Source organism: Rhinoderma darwinii, chromosome 3, assembly GCF_050947455.1.
Source record: "Rhinoderma darwinii isolate aRhiDar2 chromosome 3, aRhiDar2.hap1, whole genome shotgun sequence".
Taxonomy (NCBI): Eukaryota; Metazoa; Chordata; class Amphibia; order Anura; family Rhinodermatidae; genus Rhinoderma; species Rhinoderma darwinii.
Genome location: NC_134689.1, coordinates 27,745,524 through 27,771,652, shown reverse-complemented (window position 1 = coordinate 27,771,652; position 26,129 = coordinate 27,745,524). Strand labels below are relative to the sequence as shown.

The window sequence follows — 26,129 nt, the reverse complement described above, 5'->3', positions numbered from 1 at the left end:
CTTAGCATTTTACTAATATACATTTATTAAAACCTTTACTTAGTTTTTGTGAAGCAGCTTCTATGTAGCCACTATACATACAAGCTGCATAATGCTGCTATAAGCGGAATTCATCAGTCAGCTGGACTGACTGCTCGGCTAACAGCAGCTCCTATGTGCCTCTAACACACAATCTGACCCTAATATCGATTAAATCAAAGTTGATCAACTTAGATTTGATTGGTATAAGGGCTATATTCTGTGCAAGGGCTTATGCACACGAACGCTGTTTTCTTCAATGTCCTATCCGTTTTTATTTGCGGATAGCACCCTAAACCATTCATTTATATGGGGTCATGCACACATCTGTTTTTTTGTTGTTGTTTTTTTTGCAGATCCGTGTGTCTGTCCTGCAAATTATACAACAGGTCCTATCCTTGTCCGTATTTCCAATCCGTGTCACCCATTCTAGTGTATGGGTCCGCAAAAAAAAAAACAGCACACGGAAGCCACTAGGATCCATGTATTGCGGTCCGCAAAACCGAAACTGTCGTGTGCATGATGCCTCATAGGCATATGGGAGCCGCTGTCAGCCGAGCCGGCAGTCCAGCTGACTGACTGAGTCGACTTACAGCGGCATTACATAAAAATGTAAATGGATGTACTGTTAAAATGGTAAATGCGAATATAGTTTAATTAATTTGGGTTTATTAATAAAGTTGAAAGGAGGGATGGGAACAATAAAATTTTATGCAATGTATATTCACTACTATATTGTTTATTCTTGGTTTACTTGTTCATGTGATTCACCGTGGTTACACATTTTTATGCAAAACTGAAGAGGTGCTAGGTCTGGAGTAACACTTCTCTGGAAAAAAAAAATACAAGAGGCTGCTGCACTTTCCTTGCAGTCCCTTTGTTCTAGGAATTGTTCTATGGATAGACCCTTCGTTCTGGTGTGGTCCCAACAGTCAGACTACCACTAATCCGATATCGATAACATCTAATTCTTAGGGTACGTCCCATGTAGTGGGGTGTCTGCATGCTGCTGTAAGCATGCTCACATGCAGTGGCCAATGGCTACACTATTTTTCTGGGTATTACTGCCAAAATCATGCGGCCATTCACCACCACATGGGGAAATGGTTTCAGTCACATGCAAATGTCACTTTTTTGGACCGTACCTAAACGACATCAATATAAGAAAAGCTCTGTAAAATTTCCAAGGGTGACTACGTTGAAAAAGTGAATGTCACAGATGCCAAATTTCTCAAGCCCCCCTCTTCACTTTTTCATCTTTTGATTTTCAAAAGGGGATGGGATTTTTGCAGTGGCAATTGAATTATTTATTAAATACATACACCTTGTACTAAAACATGTGAAATGTGTTCAATAGATTCCAGAAAACGCATTGTTTTGGATGCTGTGCTCCCTTTAGAAGATGAAGTGTCAGAATTGTGACCATGAACCGCCAGAAGAAAATCCCAGGTTCTGCAGTATGTGTGGAAATCGCATGCAACCACCGGCCCCTATCAATCCAGCAATCCAAGGTAAAACATTATTATATTTCATTAATTGGTTCTAATTCCTTGTTTGTCTGCAAAATGTAAAACAACTCCTCTGCGTCGCCAGGTGCTGGAGCTTTTCTCCAGAGGGAATCAGTTAAGCAACATTGCGGACATGATCCTACCACAGCATTTACTTTGTAGCCCCAGTCTTGCAGATTATACTTGTAGCCCTTTCAGTCATTCAGCTGTCAGTAGGGGCTCTGTCATGTTGTCAGTCTTTGTCATGGCAGACTCCTACTCATCCATGGTAATAAAGCACTTTTACCTTTTTAGTGACCTGCCTATTTTGGACGTTTTTTTTTTCGTCAAATTTCAAAAGCCATAACTTTTGTCTTTTCCTGCAGAAATTGCACCATTTTGGGATACAGATAAATTATTGAATAACTTTTATTAACTTTATTTGGGGGGTAATGGAAAACAAACAGTAATTCTGCAATTTTTTCTTTGTCTTAATTCTACGCCATTTACCTTGTGGTATAAATTACATAATAACTTTATTCTGCGGGCCGTTACGATTATGGCGACACCAAATTGATATTGGTTTTTTTGTACTACTTTTGCACACTTCGGCATCTGAACAGTATTTGTTTTTTTTGTTGCCATATTCTAAAAACCATAACTACTTTTATTTTTCCGCCAACGTAGCTGCTCTGTTTTTTTGTTGTATGTATGGTTTTTTTATGGCATTCACCGTGCGAGTTAAATAACGTAATCATTTTATAGTTCGGGTCATTACAGAAACAGCGATACCTATTATGTCAGGTGTTTTTTTTCATAAGAGTTAATTAACCCTTTTTTCCACCGCCCACTGTCTTTTGGCGGGCATTGCAGATTTGGATTCTGTAGAGACATCTTTTGGTGTCGCTGTAGAGATTTTCTAAGCAGGAGCGGTTACTAACAGTTCCTGTAATGAGAGAAGCCTGCTGAATACAGCTAGGATCAAAGGAAACTCCGACCACAGCCGTTTAAACTTTTACTCGCCACGGTCTGTGACCTCAGCATAATCAAAGGGGACTCCCCTCTTCGATCGCTTCACCGGAGACCCAATGGCGCGATTGGAGACTGGGGGAACCCTCTGCTGTCAGTCTGGGGACCTAGAAAGGGCCCCAGTTCTATCTGTTCTGTAAGCCTGCTTTGAGAGCACACTATCTGTTGCCCTAACAGCAGCCAGTGTGATAGTGACACAGTATAATTATGTATTAGCATACAGGAGTATGCTAATACATTAGAAGTATAAAATTAAGTTACTATAAAGTTATCCTTTTCATGGGATTAAAAAAAAAAAGTAACAAAAATAAATAAATGTCCCCAAAAAAATAATTGTTTAGTATAAAACATATTTTTTGCTCATACATTACATAGAAATAAAAACCTACACATATTAGATATCTACATGTCTGTAATAACCAGAAAAATTAATTGAACAGGTTGTTTAGCGTGAATCATGAACGGTAAGAAAATAAACATTAAAAAAACATGCCGCAAAAATAAAGTACACAGTAATTTGTTTGTACCCCCATACTTTGCAGGAGAAAAAAAATACAATTTGTGCCACATAAATCAAAGCCTCGTATAGCCGCGCCAATGGAGATAAAAAGTTATGGCTGCTGAAAGGCAGAGAGGCAAAAACAAAAAATTGTAGCTGGTCATCAAGGCCTTTTCAGGCCTGGTCATTAAAGGGGTATCCCTATCTACATAATCCTATTTTAAATTGAAGGTAACCTAAAGTTATCCACAGTGTTCACTAGATCTCCCCCTTTGTTTTTCGCTTGTTGCCTATGGTTGCAGCGACCGCTGGGGTCTAGCAGCGGTGGCCACGCTTGCGCACTGTTTACCCCGTCCTCTAATTGGGAAGATGGCTGATGCCATCAAGCTTGTACCGCCAACTTTTGCTCTTGCTCGGAGGAACATGCAGCGGTGAAATATAAAGAATGGAAGCTGTTCTGAGAGTAAGAAATGTGAACAGATGGCATGGTTAGGTTTTAAGTTTTTAATGATTATTGAGGCTAGGGGAAAAAAAATGGGAATAACCCTTTAAGGGGTTTTCATTTTTTTTTTCTTAAAATTGTTTAATAAAGTTAAGAAAATTATTCTTTTTTTTTTTTTTGTCCTACTAGGTGACTTTACTATGAGATCATTTGATCGCTTTTATAATACACTGCAATACTTCTGTGTTGCAGTGTATTATGCCTGTCCATGTAAAACTGAGAGGCACTCTATTAGGCCTTGCCTCTGGCATACACTGATAGCAGACCTGGGGTCTTTGTCATCGAAACCATTGTCACCCGCGATTGTGTCACGGGTGTGCCAATGGGTTGACAGATGGAGCCCCCTCCCTCTAAAACCACTTAGATCCCAGTAATTAGAGCAAGAGCCCCTGCTGTCTTGTGACAGCTCTAAATCCATTCTAGCCAGCGCTGTGGCATAAGTACCCTTAAAAGAGTTGGCCAGGGAAAAAATATTTTCTAAAAGCGTCCCCCAGCCTTGGTTTGCCTTCCCTAAAACCCCCTACTAACTTTCTAACCAGTTTCTGTTTGATCTCCATCGTCACGGCTGCTCTTTCTGTTTGTTTACATCTCTTGCTTCTGGTCCTGGCTGTTTCCTGTCTTGTAACCCACCATACCCATGATCCCTTGCTACATCTGAGAAGACATCTTACAGTCGTCCCTCCCTCTTCCTACACAGCATCTTCGCTATTTGCATACTGCCACGCCCCTCTATGTTCACAGGGTCATTCCCTGCTCTAATTACAGTCACCCAGCGCCCTGCACTGTCACACACACACACTAATAATCACACAGGGATGATGGGGGTTATATTCAGCGATGATGGGGGTAATATTCAGGAATGATGGGGTTATATACAGGGAAGATAGGGGTAATACACAGGGACGATGGAGCTAATACACAGGGATGATGGGGTTCTATACAGGCATGTTGGGGGGGTTATACACCGGGAAGATGGGGGTTATACACCGGGAAGGTGGGGGTTATACACCGGGATAAAGGTGGTGATATACAGGGTTGAAGGGGGTTATATACACAGGGTTGATGGGGGTTATATACAGGGATGATGGGGGTTTTATTCAGGGTTTATGGGAGTTTTATACAGGGATGTTGGTGTTCTAAACAGGGATGATGAGGTAATACATAGGGATGATGGGGTTAATTACAGGGATGTTGGGGTAATACACAGGGATGATATAACTCCATCATCTCTGTATATAATTCCGATCATCCCTGTCTATAACCCCCATCCTTGTGTATTACCCCCAACATCCTATACAGGGATGGGGGTTATACACCGGGATGATGGAGTAATACACAGGGATGATGGTGGTTATATACTCCATCATCCCTGTATACAACCTGTGTATATAACCCCCATCATCCCTGTGTATTACCTCATCATCCCTATATATCCCACATTATCCCTGCGTATAACCCCCATCACCCCTGCGTATAACCCCCATCACCCCTGCGTATAACCCCCATCACCCCTGCGTATAACCCCCATCACCCCTGCGTATAACCCCCATCACCCCTGCGTATAACCCCCATCACCCCTGCGTATAACCCCCATCACCCCTGCGTATAACCCCCATCACCCCTGCGTATAACCCCCATCACCCCTGCGTATTAACTCAATCATCCATTTGTATTACCTGCAACATCCTATACAGGGATGATGGGTGTTATATACAGAGTTGATTGGGGTAATACACAGCGATGATTGGGATTATACACAGGGATGATGACCCCATCATTGCTGTATATGACCTCACCCTCCCTATATATGACCCCATCATCCCGGTATTTATATAACCACCATCATCCCTGTATTTATGTAAGCTCCGTAATCACTGTATATACGCCGGGGCAGGCGACACGTGGAAATTGAGGCATAACATGAAGTAAATGGGGCGTCTATGTGGCAGAAGCGGAATATGAAAGGAGGAGGGGACGTGGGCGAGGAGAGACGAGCGGCCAGGCAGTGCGGGAACTCAGAGAGGAGAAGGAGGGGGCGTGGACGACGAGGTAGGAGGAGGGGACATGGACTGTCTTTGCTCAGCCAGTACTTCTGGTTGAGCAGAGGCACGGCACGTCATCAACTATGTTTACATGCAGTGGGATCAGCAGCAGAGCTCTGAAGAACTCATGAAACATCCGCCCGGCTCACTGCCTGTAAATCTAGTTGATGACACGCTGTGCCTCTGTTCAGCCGGAAGTTCTGGGTGAGCAAAGGCACGGAACGTCACAGGAAATGAAAAATTTGCTCTGGGTGCGGTCACGTGATAATTAGCTAATTAGCAGTAAGTAACGCTGCAAGTTATAAACAGACATTATATTAGAAAGTTAATTATACATGTCACCTTAAGTTAAAATATAAATAAAATATATTCCTGGCCAACCCCTTTAATTACTGCCATGAAAAGGCGTATGGGCGGTCATTGAGGGGGAATCAGAATATGCAGAAAATAGACAAAAAAAAAATCTTTGTTGTAACAGGGAGAAAGAATGAGTTACTGGGGCAAATTCATATAACCTGGTCTTTTGTCAGCACAAATTACACAACATTTACCAAACGTGTCTCAAACGCACAAAATCAGATGTATGGGAAGTTGGTACAAGTTCTATATGTTGGAGCATGTTGTCTACAACATAAAATGCTGCACAAGTGTCTCAAATTATATATAATGTGGCATCTGCAACATTTTGCTCCTTTAGTCCAAGTTCACATGACCGATTTTCATGCAGATTTCTGTGCAGTATCCACAATAAAACAAACCACAACCCATTGAAATCAATGGGAAATCCGCATTGCGAAAAAAAAAAGTGATATCTGACTTCTTGATGGGTTACAGGCATCCACACCAGATGAAACTTCAAATCTGCGGCAGAAACTGCGGCCTTGAATTTGTTGTGTGCAAAATTATTTAGAGCACCCTTTTGCAATGTACTCCATTGCAATTTGGCCACTTGGTATTAAAAATAAATAAATAATGTATGTGCTTCATAAATTAGCAAATGAAAATTGTTCGACATAAAGAAAGCTTGCAAACAAATTGTGGCCAGATGCCTTTTTAACCGGTTCCCGACCGCTGGCTGTGTATTTACGGCCAGTGGTCAGGGTCCTTAAAACCCGCGCCATAGACTATTTATGGCGCGGGTTTTAACTTGTTGCCTGAGCGATCGGGCAGCTGAATGTTTGGTCTCTGGCTGTCATTGACTGCCGGGGACCCTGAGGAGAGGATAGAAGCTGCTTTCGCTGCTTCTGTCTTCTCCGATCTCTTTTACACAGCGCTGTGTATAGGAATAGAGGCAGCTGCCGCTCCGCTGTCTCTATTTCTCCCGGTGTTCATGTGACTGGTCACATGATCGCTGAGTGCTGTTAGTGGCAGACTGCTGCGGAGTCTTACTAGACCCAGCACAGCCCTATTAGTGACAATAGTAACTATGAGAGGGCTGATTTCCCCTGCAACTGGGGCTGCTGTGAAGCTCCAGTTACAGTGGAAAAAGATGGTGTGAAAGAAAGAAAAAAAATATATAAAGTTCCCCAAAAGTCTTCTCTGACCTTTGAGGGACAGACCATAGTAATAAAAAAAATAAAAGTAAAGTAAAGTGCAAAACATTTTTGTAATAAATACACATAAAATACCCACCCCAAAAAAAATGTTTCCCCCCCCCAGCCAATCATTTTCGTAACGCTAGCCCTGAGCCAATTACCCTAATATTAGGCATGTAACATATTAAAATTTCCGCTGAAAATTAGCTGAAAAGTAAAAAAACTTATTTTTTTTACTATTATTTTCAAACTTTAAGCCTAAAAATTCAAAAATAGCAAAAAGGATGTGTATAAAAATGATAAAAAAAAGAAACTTGCATTGTCTACGGAAAAAACATCGCAAAAATCACGTTGCTAGCCCAACAAATAAAAAAGTTTATAGCCATTTAACTAACGCGTGCTAAAAATGGCTAAACGTTGTCTGGTCCTGAAGGCTCAGAATAGCCCGGACCTGAACTGGTTAAATGGCATATACATATCTTTTTGCCTCCATACCTTTGCCAAAACAAAAATATGTTTTAAACTGTCTAAGATAGTTTTGAGAAAGGCATCCCACTGTGTAGTTCTGATCCATATCCTAGGAAAATCTGCTGTATATCGGCATGCTGTGAGGTCACGGTCCGTTTTGCATAAATCAAAAAGTCATCAGGGAATGAGCGAAGCGTGATCGTTCTGCTGTTTTTGATAGTCCCATTAACAGTGCATGGGGCTGTTAGAAACAGTCAGAAACCGCAAGAATGGCCTATTCAGATGTTGAAGTGCACAGATAAATAAAAATTGTCTTGCAGGATACTCCCTGTTTTGAATCTAAGGAATATAGCAACTAGTAACTTGTTCTGGCACCTTTTTGATTGAAACTGTGCATGTGGAATATGTGTTTGCAGCTGTGGACTTCTTGTGTGCCACTATTTTCTACTTGTGTGCAACTATTCTATTAAGTTTTATTTGTAGTAATTTATGTTTTACAATGGAATACACTTTCTACAGAGGATACAAACAAGAATGTGATCCCTCTGACTGAGGTTGAATTGGAACCCGGAAAAGAACTGGTTTTAGATGGAAACAAAATAACTGGCTGCAGCGAGCCAGCAAGAATAACCGAGGATCAGCCTATGCCACTCAGCGATACTGGTCAGCCAAGCAAGAAAAAGAAGGTAAATCACTGTATTCAAAATATTTCTCTGACTTTTTATTTTAAGAGACAAAATACAAAAAAGTCAGTAATGATGTTTACACTTTATTACAGGAAAATAGGAAGACATTGTATGGTCATTTGCCTACCATTTAAAAACATTGGGTCCAAGAGCTTACAATTTACATAGTACTTGTTGATTGCGTTACTCCCTTAAGGCTGGTTTACACAAGTAGATATGTGCCCATAACGAGCGCCGTTAATTCCAGGTCAATTGACTCTCGTTTCATGGCCCTTTACACAGGCCAATGTAACTGTATGGACATGAACGATCGTTAATATGACGTTTTTTTACATTCGGTTTTCAATGCTGCCGTTTTCCCCATTTAAGTGTATGGAGAACAAATACAGAATACAAATGTATCACAAGATTCTGATGGACAGCCATTTTTGTGCCTACCAATCAAGATGGAGTGGGTACTCAGTAATACAATTGCATGCACATAAGGCTTCTATAAGGTGGCAATTTGATGACCCAATTGTTACCACATATATCAGTTATCTGGAGCTTTAGGATATGTGCAAACAGGGCATAAACACTTCTGATTTTCCGACCAGATATTTTGTGTGTAAATTCTGTAGCGTTTTTGCAAAATAAATTTACGTTCTGCAGATTGTGAATCCGCACTGCTGGTCAATATCCGCACCTATTTAATGCATATTTTTTCAATGAAATCCATGGCGGAAAATCAGCAGCTATTCCGCCTAGGGTTGTCACGATAACAGAATTTGGACTTCGATACTGATACTTTGTGTAGTATTACGATACTCGTTACCAAGTGATACTTCGCCAACAATTTAAAAAAGTTCTTCCATTTTCTGTGAGGCACGAGGTGTGATGAATTTTGAATCTCCATGTGCCTCACGTTAATAGTAATTAACCCCATCATGTTCCTCACAGTCATAATGGACAACATTTGGTTAATTTGTGAGGTACATGATGGGGTTAATTACTATTAATGTGAGGCACATGAACGTTCAAAATTCATAACAGATAGTGCCTCACATTAATTAGTGAAAGAAAGCTGTTTTTATTTTATTTTTTAACAGCGTAAACATCATAAATGACACTATAAATTCGTTATTGCGGTCGCGACGATACCGAATATGTGTATATTTTATGTATTGAGACTTATTTTAATGTTTATTGTAAAAAATGTATGTTTTTTAACTTTTTTTTTTCTATTCAACATTACTTTATTTTTTTAACTTTTTTATTTTAAAATGTTAATGTACTGGCAAATATCTACATGCCAGTACATTAGCCTGTGTACTGATAGTACACAGGCAGTTGTTAGGACATACCTAAGTATGCCCTAACAAAAGGAAATATGTTCAGACTGCCCTGGGGTATGTGCCTGTATATGGTATGTCCCTCAATCGCGTCACAGGGATTCCCTGTGACACGATCCAAAGGGCATCCCCTCTTCTCGTTTTCTCCTTGAATTCTGCTGTCCGCATTGATCGCAGCATTCAGGGGAATAGCGGCGGAGATGAAAGGTTTCTCTGATCTCCGCCATTAGAGCAGGGCTGCAGCTGTGTAATACAACCATTGCCCGCTCCTGACAACAAGTGTGCGCACGGTCAGCATGATGTGATGCCGCCGGCACTGCACTAATGAGCGGGGGCACCTACACTGAAGACAGAACATGGGGGTGTTTTGTAGTACGCACGCCATGTTCTGTCTTCAGTGCCCACGCTCATTAGTACAGCGCTGGTCGCATCATCTCATGCTGACTGCGTGCGCACTCTTGTCAGGAGTGGGGCAATGGCTGTATTACACAGTCACAGCTCCGCTCTGACTATATTCATGTGTAACAATACTAAGCTGTGCGGCTGCACAGCTTAGTATAGAAATACATGAATTAACGGTATTGAACCGTTTGAGGGTGCACAGCATCAAAATAGTATCGATATTTAGATGCATCGTGCAGCACTAATTCCGTCCTGTGTGCACATACCCTTAAAGGGTACTTCCAGCCAAACTCCTTATGTGCAGCAACTAATTGCATTGTTTCTCTTGTAAGCTCAGCTATCTATGCTCATGACGTCCTCCTACGTTACGTTTCTGATGTGTTAGGACCGGTACCTATATTGAGAACAGAGACGGCCGCCACATCCAGGCGTAGAATGAATGGAGTGGTGGCTGCGCACACTTCTATGAGAGTTATGGAACAGCTGAGCATGCTTATTTGGCTGTTTCCATAATTCCCATAGAACAGAATGGAGTGAAACGCTTCGCCAACTCTCTATTCATTCTCGATTGGATGCGGAGAACACAGCTATCAGACGAATATAGTATATTCCGTGGATATGTCATAAATGTCTAAGATGGCAATAACTCTTGGTAGTGACCTCCGTGAAGGAAGAAGTATGCCACGAATTGAAAGTTAAAACATAGGACTTTTTAAAAATGTATTTGTATAAATATTTTGAAATGTCTTTTAACTACATATTATTGTACAGAAAAGGAACAAAAAGAAGAAAGAAGAGTCCTGTGACACTGCATTTATGTCTCTTCCTACCACATTGGACGGACACAGAGATGTTGAAAGCTCTAGTAATGAAGGTGAATGTAAGAGTCTTGAGGTGACTGCTGAAAACACCACTCCTTCATCTACAGAAAAAGATGTTTCACATAACAATGCTACGTCTGAACTTGCCTGTGGCAATGCTGTCACATTAGATGTAAAGACCATTTCAGAGATCAAGGATTCTAACCAAAAAAGCAAAGAAGTACAAGGATCGATAAAGACATCAGAACAGGAACTTGTAGTGTGTAACAAGAGGGAATATTCAGAGGAAAAAGATGGAAGTCAAGAATCCAGAAGCAAGGAACTGATGGATAATATGACACAAGGTGCTGACAACCAAATGACATCAGGTAATACAGTTACATTCCAAAAACTAAAACAAACTGAATGTGACTACAAGCAAAAACATGACGATAAGGAAGACATAGCAGAGTCTGAAAATGTGACAAGCAAAGAAGACTATGAAAATATGGACAAGGTCACCGATCAGGTCAGTGAAGAGGAGTCTAAAAAACGAACAACTGGCCCTGATAAAATAGGAAATGATATGATTACAAACATAGAAGACTCTGAAAATAAGGACAAGGTCATTGATCAGGTTAATGAGGAGAGAGATATATCAAATGAATCGAAGCCCAGACTGACAGATGAGAAGGATATGTCCAAAGGCAATGCTAACTCTCATCAACATGATATGGATGCAACCAACCAAAGTCCTAACCTCGGTGGAGGAAATAATAATTCTAACAAAATGTCTGTTTCAGCACAAGAAACTGATAAACACAATGACATTGAAAGTCAAAAAGAAAAAGAGACACCTGGCACCAGTGCCAATAAAAATAATAAAGATGGCACAAATGTGATCACTACTAAAGATGCTTCTAGAAAAAACACAAATAACACAGCAGGCCAGAATAATAAAAGAGATGAAAATAAGACCAAAACAAATCCACCAAAGAAGGACATTGATGATCAGAGAAATGAGGATAATAAGAAAGATCCTGAAAGTAGCAAAATAAAAGATGGAAAAAACAAGAAAGGTGAAAATAAAGCAGAGATAAAACAGGAGTCTAAAAACCTCACGACTCAGGTAGGTTTGCAAACATAACGTCAGATTGTAATGTGAGTAATGTTGTATTCTATGTATAAATACAGTATGTAGCGTGCTATACCATGATGACCCAGGATTACATGGTATCTCACCTTTATTTCACCTCTATACTGTTCTCCAGCCAGTCATGCCAACTTAATTGCAGCTTTTACAGTAAGGGTCTGGGATTTAGAATGACATAGGGACAGAGACATTAGAAGTGTTATGAAATTAGGTATCTGTTGGTTAGGTGACATAACATCACATGGCAATGTGTTCCATTGGCTCTAGACTACAGTAATGTTTCTTCTATAGTGGCTGCTGACACTGGATAAGGTGGACATGTGATGATACAACTTTATTACGACCTAGTCGTTGTCACGATATGTGGGTATGTGGACCCGCTGGGCCATACTGCCGTAGCGGGATAGCAGCTGGCCAAACAGTGTACCAAGTAATTATCTATATAGTCCTAGCGCAAGGGTAGCTGTAGCAATTCAGACAGTTGTAACGGCTAGGCTCAGATGGGACCTTGGCAGCAGACACCAGCTGTGGTGTAACACAGCAGGCGTGACCGATGGCACAACACGACTCCAACTTTCTAAGCCACAGGAACAACGGTAGCATGGGATACAGGTAGCAGGTACAGGAAGACTGGGAACTGGATAACACTAAGGGACCATTTGCAAGACTAACATGGGTAAACACAACAACGCTCAGGCAATGAGTGATGGCCCTTTAAGACCGGGCACGAACATGTGCGCGCGCATTCTACGGGACACAGCAGAACGGAGTGAAAGTGAGAGCTAGCGTCTCCTGGGGAGGAGATGCGGGCCAGCGCTCACAGATCTATGGATGCGGCCGTCAGGGGGTGAGTAATCCCGACCTGTTGGCTGAAGTAATAGTCCTTCTCAAGCCTAAATGTTGCATTCCTATAGGTAATGATATGACTCTTTTTTTTTTTTGTCTATGTATGGTATAAAATGCAGACAAGTACAGAGAGGGAAATTAATATATGGGAGTTAACATTTCAAAACTATCAATTAGGTAACTAAGGTCACATCAACAGTGGAAATGTGGAAAAATATAGTAATCAATGTGCTTTGTTAGAAAAAAAAGTTATTTGTTAATGCTTGTGTTTTTCTTTACAAAATTAGCAAAAAAGTAAAACAAAAAAATAATAATTTTTGGGGACGTCTGTATCACATTATTGTCCCCGTGGAAGACTGAAAGAATAGATGTTGCATATTTTTCAGGCTCTATTTGCCAACTTTAGTTCTATTTGATAGGGGTACAAAATATACTGTGAAAGTCTTCATTCTATTTTAAATAGTAAAACCATTTGTGAATCATGCAGTACAGATCACATGCTCCGCTCAGCATATTGACAGCAAAGCAGATTATTTATTCCTTTCTAATGCCTCCTTACGGGACGGAAACGCTCCAGAATTGAAAGCGTTTACGCAAAATAAATGGACCTGCTACATACAGATTGAGAATGTGCACTTTTCTTCTGTGGACTTCTTCTGCAGCGTGTGGAAGAGATTTGTTAAAATCTCATCCACTTTTCTGCTACTGTAATACGCTGTGGAATCTCCACACAGAATTCCATTTGGAAATTCTGCAGCATTTTCGTCCATTGCTCAGGAGGCCTACTGGTAAGGTATGGCAAATATTTTTGATGTGGTTGGCAGTGTCTTTTTTTTTTATTTATTTTTTATTTTTATGCATGCAATCAATACTGCCTGAATTCAATTTTTCATATTCTAAAAATGCAATGATCTTTTTGTCAATCACTATAGAAGACGCAGACAGTGGAAAAAGCTGAGAAGCAACACAATAAAAATTCAAAGGCTTCAAGTAATGAAGTCCCAGATAATTCTGCAACTGTAAGGTATGTTCAATTATTATTTAATGGATGATGCAATGTTTTTTAAACATTGTAATACTTACTCAATGTAAGAAAAGAAACAAAAATTATATATTTATTAGGAACATGCAAAAATTCGAGTTTCGTGGCAAAATGTTTTTTTCTTTTTTACCTGCATTCTCTCTTTAGTTGGTACATCTGACTCTGTGGAGACTTTTTTTTGTCAATGTGTCATATGGAGCGTATTCATGCCTAGTCTGAGGCCAGCAACATCTTTACCCCTACCTACCTACCTAGCTACCAACCTACCTACCTACATACCAGAGTACCTAGTTATTTAACCTAGTCTGAGGACCAGATGACATATTTTCTCCTATTTACCAGAGTAATTCGCAATCCTCTGCAAGGTATAAGAATTGGGCCTCCCTCATTTTCATCAGTGTTCGCCCTTTTCTGTTGGCTGACTCTTACTCACCTGTGTGAGGTGGCTGTTCTTTTCCTTTTCTGACTACATAGGCCTTTTTTCTAGCCTGGTTAATATTGAGTGCACTTTTTATCCTTTGGCTCCTGGTCTCCAGGAGCATTTCTTGGCATATACACCAAATGTTAACAAAAATTAGGTTTAAACAGAGCCTTAGACAACCTAAACGCGAACCACAAGGGAACATAGCCCCCAACAAGAAATAATATGCAAAATTATATGCAAAAGTAGAAAATCTTTATTAGATACAATAAACGATAATACAATACGGAATAAAAGGATAGACAATACAAGGAGAAAAAGACAGTAGGGTCAGATGAAAAAGACCAGTGACCTACAGAGTAAACCAACCGTCAGTAGTTGGAACCCACTCAAGTAACTTACAAAGATTGATAAATGGTGCGCAATAAATAATATGCCAACATATATAGAGATAGTAGTGCTAACCAATTGCGAAAAACAATAAATGGTATAAAATGTCCTAAATGTCAGATACAAATAGACCAAAGTCTAGATGAAATATGGATGATAAACAAAAAAGATGAAATATATAAGGACACAAAAGTAAACTGAGATATTGGACAAGAGAAAATGCACCAGAAAAAGGTTAGCACATACCCTGAGACATAGTGGGGAGTGGGACTGGCAACCTCAGGAACTGGATGAAAGAAATGCTGAGCCATACTCAGAAGTCTTACCAGTTCTGTTCCCCGAGCAGCACTACTGGATTTCACTGCTAGGCTGACCCAGTGGGCCGTAAAATACATATTTGGCACTGTCCATAGCTACTACTCAGGTGTCAGTGGTGGAATACATCTGGGCAGATAAGTCCAGTTTTCTTACTGTATGGGGCACCTTTTTGGGATTTACAGTACAATCTCATTCAGCATCTTTTTGCAGGAGGTTTTGCCTTCACACCAGCAACTTAACCATATGAGTATTTAGGCCCATTATCCCGCACTCCATGCCACCACCCACTTCTAACTGAGATCAAATAGACGGAAGTACTTATTGCCCACACCTTAATCTTAAACAGTGTCCTCTACCAATATTATGCATTAGCCGTGCCATTATATTGTCTCTCCTATTCCACTGCCTGATTAGCTTGCAGTGAGAGAGTCTGCTATTGGCAGCACTTCAATTTCTTTACTACGCTGGTTTTCATACATGCGGTACATAATGATGATAAAAAAAGAAAAGCTGATTTTGAAGTGTAAAGTATTGGGATGTCAATTGCAGGAGTAGATGGATAACTTGAATATCTTACCCGAATAAATTATTATAAGCGGTCAGTGTGTCTGTAGAGGGAACTTGCTGTTAATAAAGTCCTGTGATTACAGCAGCATCAGCACTGAGACAAGCAGTGTGTAGGAGTACACTAACAGGGGAGAGGGTATGAGTGGCTAGTGTAATATGAGCTGGCAGGCTTGCAGAGTGACCAAAATCAGGATGCCAAATTTGCATAGGATATATTTTAGTGTGTGTGTGTGTGTGTGTGTCAGTGTGTCAATCATGTCCGTATCATCAGGAGCCTGTAATGTGCTCTATTCCCCCTTTCTCATTTCTCCCAAAGTGACGCCCATTCTTCTCTTTTCCATCTCCAATATTTGATGGCTGTAAAATTGTTCAAATAATAAAAAAAAGGACCTATGGAAATTCTTACATGCACAGGACATGCATCAGCACTTGATTATTATGTTGATCTGACATTTTAAACACAAACTCTGTTTCTTATCTTTTTGCAGCCTATTATCACAGAGGCCATAACGATTCTGTTACTTTTATCATTAGGCCTAAACTACATGGGCGATTTTCGTGGCATTATGAAAACTAGTGCAGACATAACTATCAACCAATCAGATGAAGAAAAAAATTCAGAGCAGGTCTGAAAGTAAAAAGCTATTATCAGATTGGCTGCTATTGGCAACACTTCAATTTCTTTCCCCATAATTATTATTTATCACCTATACACAGGATAGGTGATAAATATCTGATCGGTGGGACTCCGACCGCTTGGACCCCCACTGATCACGAAAAGAGGCTTACTTTGCTGTTCCTGGGAGCCCCTTAGGAATGGAGCGGTAGTGCGCATGCTCAACCACCACTCTATTTATTTCTATGATGCTGCAGAGCACTATCTTCGGTATTCCCATAGAAATGAATTGAGTGGTGGCCGGGCATACGCACTTCCGCTCCATTTCTATGGGAATGCAAGGAGTGGCAAGGTAAGCATGTTCTCGTGATCGGTGGGTGTCCTAGCGGTTGGATCCCCACTAGGTGATAAATAATAACCCCTTTAAGTATATATTGTTGCTTTATTTAACCTGTGTGTACATTCATGTGCTTAACATTAAATTATTCTTTTTTCAGGGAACAAGATCCTGCAAATCTCATCACAATATACTTTCATGTTATTGTGTCTAAGGATTTTGGTGTCAAAGTGAGTGAAGATAAAGTAATAGTTAGAGCTGGAAATATAAAAGGATATACAGATTGGAAAAGCGTTGTTTGTGAAATGACCTACACAAAGTAAGTTACATAGCTACATTTCCATAAATGATATTGTGGGTTAATTCATCTGCCGTTACAGGACACTTATGAAATGTAGATAGCAAACATAAGGCACCTTTACACGGAACAATGTTTTAAACCACCAACAAACAATAGGTGATTCGAAAAGTTGTTCCCGAGGATCTAATGGTCATTTCCATCAGGACTATCCTTGTTGCTTGAGGAAGGAAACATGTCGATGCTGCTGATAGCAATCATTTTTACATTGGCACAATCAGTGAAGACTAATGATAACTAATAGTTTTATGGTCTTTCATCTTCATGCACACTAGACATTTACCTATGGAATATACTGAGAGATCTGACGGGTGCACAGTGGCAAAAGGTTGCACTGTGTAAATAGTCCAGGGGAGATAGTGCAGGCTGTAGCCTTGTTTCCTGTCACGACCACACCAGTGTTATGAGCTTTTATGTATGCCCTTACTGTTAAATGCTGGGAGCTTGGAGCCTCTGCCTTTTTATTCTCTTTTTAAAGGGGTTTGCCCATCAGGGACATTTATGGCATATCCACATGATATGCCATAAATGTCAGATAGATGCGTGTCCCACCTCTTGGACCCGCACCCATTTCTAAAATGGGGCCCCCTAATCCCCATTCTACCGTTCTCTGTTCCCGCTGCCACTTCTAATTTCTGACCATGTAATGCGAAAACTTCACATAAAATTTCATAGAAATGAATGGCAGTTACGGAAACAGTCCCAACGGCAGAAGACAACCCTGCCTTGAAACAGGACAATAGCTGCAACTTGCCTGTGTACCCATGTTTGGGGAATGGTTGCTCAGTGTTTACTGACGAGTTGTCAAGCACACAGGAAATTCTTGCCACAGAGGCTAGAAGCATTTGAAAGTATAACGTTCTAATATGTTTGGGAAGGTTGGGTTGTATGTATATACACTGATCAGCCATAACATTAAGCAACCTGGCTGATAATAAGCAGATAACACTTGTTCTGCCAAATCAGCTCTGGCCCAGTGAGGCATGGACTCCCCAAGATCCCTAAAAGACTGCTGTTGTATCTGGCACCAAGATGTTAGCAGCAGATCCTTTAAGTCCTGTAAGTTGTGAGGTGAGGCCTCCGTGGATCGGACTTGTTTTTCCAGCACATCCCAAAGATGCTCAATCGGATTTAGATCTCGAATTTTAAGGGAAAGTCAACACCTTGAACACTTTGTCGTGTTACCCAAGCCATTCCTTAACAATTTTTGCAGTGTGGTAGGTGAATTATCCTGCTGGAAGAGGTCACTGCCATTAGGGAATACAGTTTCCTTAAGGGGTGTACTTGGTCTCTAACGATTAGGTAGGTGGTATGTGTAAAAGTAACATCCACATGAATGCCAGGACCCAAGGTTTCCCATCTCAGAGCATTACACTGCCTCCACCAGCTTTCCCTCTTATAATGCATCCTGGTGCCATCTCTTCCCAAGGTAAGCGAAGCACGCGCACCCAGCCATCCACATGATGTAAAAGAAAGCATAAATCATCAGGCCAGGCCCCCTTCCATTGTTCCATGGTCCAGTACTGATACTCATGTGCCCATTGTTGGCGCTTTTGGCAATGGACAGGTGTCAGCGTGGGCACTCTGACCATTCTGTGGATACGAAGCCTCATGCATAGCAAGCTGTGACGCACTGTGAATTCTGACACCTTTGTATTATAGCCATCAGTAACTTTATCAGCAGTTTGTGCAAAAGTAGCTCTTTCGTGGAATCCGGTCAGATGGGCTAGGTTTCGCTTTCCACGTGTATCAATGAGCTTTGGGCGCCCATGACCTGTCGCCTACTCACCAGTTGTCCTTCCTTGGACCCCTTTTGGTCGGTAAGAACCACTGCATATCGGGAACATCTTACAAAACCTGCTTTTTTGGAGATGCTCTGATCCAGTCGTCAAGCCATCACAATTTGGCCCTTGTCAAAGTCGCTCAAATCCTTCTATTTTCCTGGCTTCCATCACATCAACTTCAAGAAATTGACTGTTCACTTGCTGTCTAATATATCCCACCCGTTGACAGGCGCCATTGTAACCAGGATTATCAATGTTATTCACTTCACCTGTCAGTGGTTTAAGGCTGGGGTCACATGTTGCAATAAATAAAAGTAGAAATGTCAGCTCACCCTCCCAGGTGCACGAAGAAAACAGCTATCTCCACGCTACAGGAACAATATTCAGGAGGAAAAGATCAGCACTCCTTTATTTATTTAAATAGCCAGCGGAAAAACTGAACGGCTTGAAGTGGACAAATTACATAAAGCTTCCGTCCCCTCTGACGCGTTTCTAGCTCTCAAGAGCCATTACACTGAACGCTGCTTCACCGTCATTTCTACTTGCTCACTGTGAATCATTGCCATGGATGTAGCTGTGATTCACAGTATTGCAGCCTTCTCCCATTCACTTCAATGGGGGATGACTGCAATACTGTGAATGGCCGCTATATCCGTGTCGACGATTCACAATGAGCAAGTAGAAATGAAGGGAAATCAGCTGCACCCCCATCAAAACAGCTGATCAGGTGGGTCTCGGGAGTCGAAAATCAGCTATTGATGGCCTATTCTGAGGATAGGCTATACATTTTTGGGGACTGGACAACCCCTTTAAGATTAGTAGCAGACGTACTAGATCATTTACTACTAGATAAGATTAGTAGCAGGTTTTGGACCTTTAGTCATAGAAATGATAGTAACATGTTACAAAGTTTCAAAGCAAACATCAACCAGTCAATGTATGAATATATGTCACATGAGGCTACCTACATATGTCACTTGATAGAAAGAAAGGTTTACAGTGATTAAAAGTTTAATAATCGTATAGCAGAGCACTCTTGGGGTTTATTAAGACGGGCATTGTTAAAACCTCAGTCCGAAGAATACAGACGAGTTTGCATCAGTTATTTCTTCATTGCTTTTAGTTTGTCAGATTTTTCCGTCTGTTTGGCATCCGTGTACCAAGCATTTTTTACATCCGTGAAAAACAACTGAAGAATATCCTCAATTGTTCCAACCCACTGAAAACACCATTAGGATGGCCACATGACCTCAGCAAGACCATTTTCTATTGCTTATAGCATAGAGAGCGGTGTGAGATTTTTCTTGTGCATATTTTTTGCTTCTGACCATGTCTACTATTCAGCACCACACAGCTCTGGCTCTTCAACAAGGTTTCATTTCTCTAGTGTCTCCAGCCAACTATCCGTGAAAAACTGAACGGAATGGATGGCATCCGTGTGGCATAGTTTTTTTTCCTTCAGACCTATTGACTTCTATGGACCACTCTTGCGTGGAAAAATGGAAAAGATAGAGCATGCTGCGATTTTTTTTTTCATCGCGGACGGATGGTTTCTGTAAAAAAAAAATTGACTGCTGAATTGGCACATTAACATATGTCAGTGTTTAGTCCGGTTGCTATATATATACACACACATACATACACACTGTCACCCTGGATCGCTGTGGGCGAATAAGAGGGCTATAAGGCTATATTCACACGACGTGAAAAAAGGGCAGTTAACAACGAATCAACTGTCAGTTTTTCATGGCTGTTTGGCATCAATGTGTTAAAATGTTTTAATCCATTTTCCGGCCGTCTGACTGTTTTCCACCGACATTTGCCATCCTTTTTTCATTGACGTTTAAAAAATGGATGAGTTGTATTCCTTAGGGATTTTTTTGTTGTATCCACCTGAAAACACCACAGTGCCTATGTAGATAGTGATGCAATACCACTGTAGATCGTGCCAGTGCCCACATGGGTAGTGGCCACTGTAAATAGTGCCACAGTGCCCACATAGTGCCACAGTTCCCACTGTAGATAGTGCCCACATAGAGCCACACACAGTGCCCATGTAGATAGCGCCACAGTATCCCTTGTAGGTAGTGCTCATATAATGCTAGAGTGCCCATGTAAATAGTGCCACACCCCCTGTATATAGCACCCCCTGTAGACCGCACCACATGCCCTGTAGATAGTGCCACCCCCTGGAGATAGAGCTACCCCCTATAGATAGCGCCATCCCCTTGCAGATAGCGCCACCCCCTGCAGATTGCACCATCCACCCTGTATATAGCGCCACCCCCCTGTATATAGTACCACCCCATGTAGATAGCAACATCCCCTCTGTAGATAGCGCCGCCCCTTGCAGATAGCGCCACTTCCCCTGTATGTATCAGCTAACCCCCCCTGTAATTGGCACCCCCTTTCTGTAAATAGAACCACTGTAACTCTCTGTAGGAGCGGAATCCATCTTGTTGGGGATTCCGCTTCTAAAGGGAGCCCCTGATGTCTCTGTCCATATATGGACAATGACGTTAGGGACCTACTCTAAAAGCGGAATCCCCTGCCTCAGCGTCAGCAGCGCTGTGGCCGGGAATTCAGCTGCAGGAGTAGCCCCTGACGTCACTGTGCATATATGGATAGTGACGCCAGTGGCTTCTCCAGTAGTGGAATCCCCGTTCAGAGTTTCGGCCAGGGATTCCGCTCCTAGAGAGAGCCCCTGACGGTGGATAGCGACGTCAAGGGCTCTCTCTAGAAGAGGAATCCCCGGCGAAGAGCGATCTGACGCCAAGGATTCCGCTCCTAGTGGGAGTTTAGGTGGCGTTATCTACAGAGGGGGGTGTTGCTGTCTACAGGAGGGGCACTATTTACAGCGGGGATGGAGAGACGTTGGGGGCAACCTCTTGGAGGGGAATCTGGCCGGGTATTCCGCTCCTAGAGGGAGCTTGGGTAGCACTATCTGGCAGTCGTGAAGGGGTTAATACATTGGAGTTAATACACTGACTGGCTGATGTTTGTTTTTAAACTTTAAACATCTTACTATCAATGCTTTGACTAAGGGCTGAATTAGTTCGAAACATGTGAGCGTTGTTAGTACGCCTGATACTCATCTTAAAGACTATGTAAACCTTTGACATTTATAAAAAACAAACTCTCAATCATTGTGTTTGGTGCAACTAGTTTTTATTATAAATTCTTTTTACTTTTTTTTTTTAGATACAGCTGCTTTGTATTCTCTACAGAGCAGCTGTATCATTTACTGAATCCTGTTCATAACTTAGATGTGATAGATTACAGGTGGATCCTGCGTGTCAATCATACTGGACCCGACAGATTCAGGTCTTCGCGCTAGATACAGCTACTTTGTATACAGAATACAAAGCAGCTGTATCTCAAAAAGTAAAGAGAATGGTAATACAAGAATATGTTTTATATGGAGGAAGTATGGATTTTATCCTTTCTCATTTACCTATTTATATTGTGGTTCATAGTTGGACTTATTCCGGTCTGTAATCATTTTAACATTGCAATATTTAAACATTATATTTATTGTATAGTATGGCCATACAGGGTATTTAGAAGATTTCTAATGTCTGCTTTTTACAGATATTAGCCCCTTAAGGACGCAGCCTAGTTTGGGCCTTAAGGCTCAGAGCCTATTTTTTTAAATCTGACATATTTCACTTTATGTGGTAATAACGTCGGAATGCTTAAACCTATCCAAGCGATTCTGAGATTGTTTTCTCATGAGACATTGGGCTTTATGTTAGTGGTAAAATTTGGTCGATATATTCAGTGTTTATTTGTGAAAAATTGCAAAATTGAGAGAAAAATTTGAAAAAATAGCATTTTTCCAAATTTAAATGCATGTGCTTGTAAAACAAATGGTTATACCAGCCAAAATAGTTACTAGTTCACATTTCCCATAAGTCTACTTTAGATCTGCATAGTTTTTAGAGCATTATTTTATTTTTCTTGGACGTTACAAGGCTTAGAACATGAACAGCAATTTCTCATATTTTTAAGAAAATTTCAAAAGCCTTTTTTTTAAGGTACCTGTTCAGTTCTGAAGAGGCTTTGAGGGGCCTATGTATTAGAAACCCCCATAAAACACCCCATTTTAAAAACTAGACCCCTCAAAGTATTCAAAATAGCATTTAGAAAGTTTTTTTAACCCTTCAGGCATTTTACAGGAATTCAAGCAAAGTGGAGGTGAAATTTGCAAATTTCATTTTTCTTGCTGAATTTCAATTTTATTCTATTTTTTTTCTGTAACAAAGAAGGTTTTACCAGAGAAACACTACTAAATATGTATTGTCCAGATTCTGCAGTTTTTAGAAATGTCCCACATGTGGCTCTAGTGCGCTCGTGGACTAAAACACCAGCCCCAGAAGCAAAGAAGCACCTAGTGCATTTTGGTGCTTCTTTTTTATTAGCATATATTTTAGGCAGCATGCCAGGTTTGGAGAGGTGTTGAGGTGCCAAAACAGTAGGAATCCCCCAAAACTGACCCCATTTTGGAAACTGCACCCCTCAAGGAATTAATTTATGGTTATTGTTACCATTTTGACCCTGTAGTTTTTTCGCGTATTTGAATTGGGCTGTGAAATTAAAAGAATGACAATTTTTCCAATAAGATGTCATTTTTGATCACAATTTCTTATTTTCACAGGGAACAAAATGCCCCATTTTGTTGCCCAATTTGTCCTGAGTGCGGGAATACCCTATTTGTGGTGATAAACTGCCGTTTGGGCCCATGGGAGGTATTAGAAGGAAAGGAGCGCTGTGTGTTCTTTGGAGCCCAGATTTTGCTGGATTGGTTTTCGGGTGCCATGTCGCATTTGCAGAGCCCCAAAGGTATCAAAGCAATGGAAACCCACCAGAAGTGACCCCATTTTGGAAACTACACCCCTCAAGGAATTCATTTATGGGTGTTGTGACCATTTAGACTCCACAGTTTTTTCACAGAATTTATTTGAATTGGGCTGTGAATTTAAAAAAATTTAATTTTTTCCAATAAGAGGTAGTTTTGGCTCAAAATTTCTTATTTTCACAAGGAATAAAATACCCCAATTTGTTGCGCAATTTGTCCTGAGTTCGGCAATACCCCATTTGTGGTGATAAACTGCCGTTTGGGCCCATGGGAGGGCTCAGAAGGAAAGGACCACCATGTGGCCTACTGGGAATTTTCTGGTGCTAAGTCATGTGTGCAGAAGCCCCTGAGGTATCAGTACAGTTGAAACCCCCGAGAAGTGACCCCGTTTTAAAAACGACACCCCTTAAGGAATTCATCTAGAGGTGTAGTGAGCATTTTGACCCCACAGGTATTTTGTAAAAGATAATGCGCAGCAGATGGTGCAGAGTGAGATTTGCAATTTTCTATATATATGCCATGTCAGTGTCTGATATATTGTGCCCATCATGTGCCACCAGAGACATACACCCCATAAACTGTAATGTGGGTTCTCCCAGGTACGGCAATACCCTACATGTGGCTGTTATTAGCTGCCTGGGCACACGGCAGGGCTCAGAAGGAAAGGACCACCATTTGGCCTACTGGAGCTTTTCTGGTGCTAAGTCTTGTACGCAGAAGCCCCTAAGGTACCGGTACAGTTGAAACCCCCGAGAAGTGAACCTGTTTTAAAATCTACACCCCTTAAGGCATTCATCTAGAGGTTTAGTGAGCATTTTGACCCCACAGGTATTGTGTAAAAGATAATGTGCAGCAGTTGGTGCAGAGTGAAATTTGCAATTTTCTATACATATATGCCAATTCAGTGTCCGATATATTGTGCCCAGCATGCGCCACCGGAGATATACACCTCATAAACTGTAATGTTGGTTCTCCCGGGTACGGCAATACCCTACATGTGGCTGTTATCAGCTGCCTGGACACACAGCAGGGCTCAGAGGGGAAAGATGAGGAGGGGTAAGCTGTACGAAGTGGATCAGAGCGAGTAAAACTGGGGTAAAATTAAAAATAAAGGGATGGATGATAAATTTTAAAACACTTTCATACAGAGCTCTGGTTTTTCGGGACACGCGTCACATTGATATGTTGTGTCCTTCCTTATCCCCCTCTTATAGCAGACTCTGCACCTCTTTTGACTTTTTCCCTTCTTGCCAGTTTGGGGAACTTCTCCTAAAAAGTGTTGCCCTGGTACGATGCCTGTGGCCCCGCTTCCAGAAGTACTGTAAGGCTTCAGGACTTGATCTGACAAGTCCACCCCTCCCATGTACCTATTGTAGTCCAGGATGCAGTCTAGTTTGGGGGTCTCTGTACTGGTACCTCGTACAGGTACATGGGTACTGGTGTGGCATCTCCCTGGTCTTGTACTTGACACACTATGTTGCTGCTAGAATGTGCCCTGCTCTCACCCCTTCTTGTTTGCCCAAGCAGAGTCTTAGGGAGGCCTCTCAGGTTTCTTCTAGCAGTGCCGCATGCCGCAGGACTTCTGGAAGCGAGGCAGTTGAAGAGTGGGACGCTGGTTTAAAAATTATCCAGGTAGAGGTGGTAACCCTGGTCCAGCAGTGGGTGCACCAAATCCCACACAATTTTTGTATTAACTCCCAGTAAGGGGGGGCATTCTGGGGGCTGAATACTGGTGTCCTTCCCTTCATATATCCTAAATTTGTTGGTATACCCTGATGCACTCTCACACAGCTTATACATCTTTACGCCATACCTTGCCCTCTTACCCGGCAGGTACTGGCGGAATTGAAGCCTCCCTTTAAAATGTACAAGGGACTCATCAATATAAATACACTTCTCGGGGGTGTATGCTTGGGAAAACCGGGCACTGGAACCGTCTAATAGGGGTCTCCGTTCATACAAACGGTCAAAACTGGGGTCATCTCGGGGTGGGCACGGCTCATTATCAGTATAATGTGAGAAGCGAATTATTGCCACATTTTTATTTTATTTTTTCGTTTCCAGCTCAGTTCTGAAGTTGCTTTGAGGGGCCCATATATTAGACACCCTTATCAAACACCCCATTTCAGAAACTAGACCCCTCAAAGTATTCACAACCGCATATAGAAAGTTTATTAACCCTTTAGGTGTTTCACAGGAATTTAGAGCAAAGTAGAGGTGACATTTAATTAATTTAATTTATTAGGCACCATGTCCGGTTTGAAGATGTCTTGTGGTGCTAAAACAGTGGAAACCCCCCAAAAGTGACCCCTTTTTGGAAACTAGAGACCTTGAGGAATCCATTGCAGTTTTCATGGGGTGCATGCGGCTTTTTGATCAGTTTTTATTCTATTTTTAAGTGGCGCGGTGACTAAAAAAACAGCAATTTTACTATTGTTTTTTATTCTATTTTTTTTACAGCGTTCACCGTGCGCTATAAATGACATATTCACTTTATTCTGCGGGGGGCGATACGATTACGGCGATACCAGATGTTTATAGGTTTTTTTTATGTCTTATGGTGTTTGCACAATAAAATACGTTTGGTAAAAAATCATTCACTTTTTGTGTTACCTTATTCTAAGAGCCATAACTGTTTTA

The 26,129-nt window shown here is 41.3% G+C and overlaps 1 protein-coding gene across 2 annotated transcripts in view; it reads left to right on the top strand.

The window, feature by feature from the left end:
* The first annotated feature begins 1,379 nt into the window (after nucleotides 1-1,379).
* The window catches only part of RNF213 (ring finger protein 213), a 223,487-nt gene continuing 198,737 nt past the window's right edge, over nucleotides 1,380-26,129 (top strand). For both annotated transcript variants that reach the window (XM_075856189.1, XM_075856188.1), the window contains exons 1-5: nucleotides 1,380-1,529; nucleotides 8,100-8,266; nucleotides 10,771-11,928; nucleotides 13,731-13,822; nucleotides 16,650-16,808. In XM_075856189.1, the coding sequence (XP_075712304.1) occupies nucleotides 1,421-1,529; nucleotides 8,100-8,266; nucleotides 10,771-11,928; nucleotides 13,731-13,822; nucleotides 16,650-16,808 (1,685 nt within the window). In that variant the 5' untranslated portion in view covers nucleotides 1,380-1,420. The remainder of the gene's footprint in view (nucleotides 1,530-8,099; nucleotides 8,267-10,770; nucleotides 11,929-13,730; nucleotides 13,823-16,649; nucleotides 16,809-26,129) is intronic.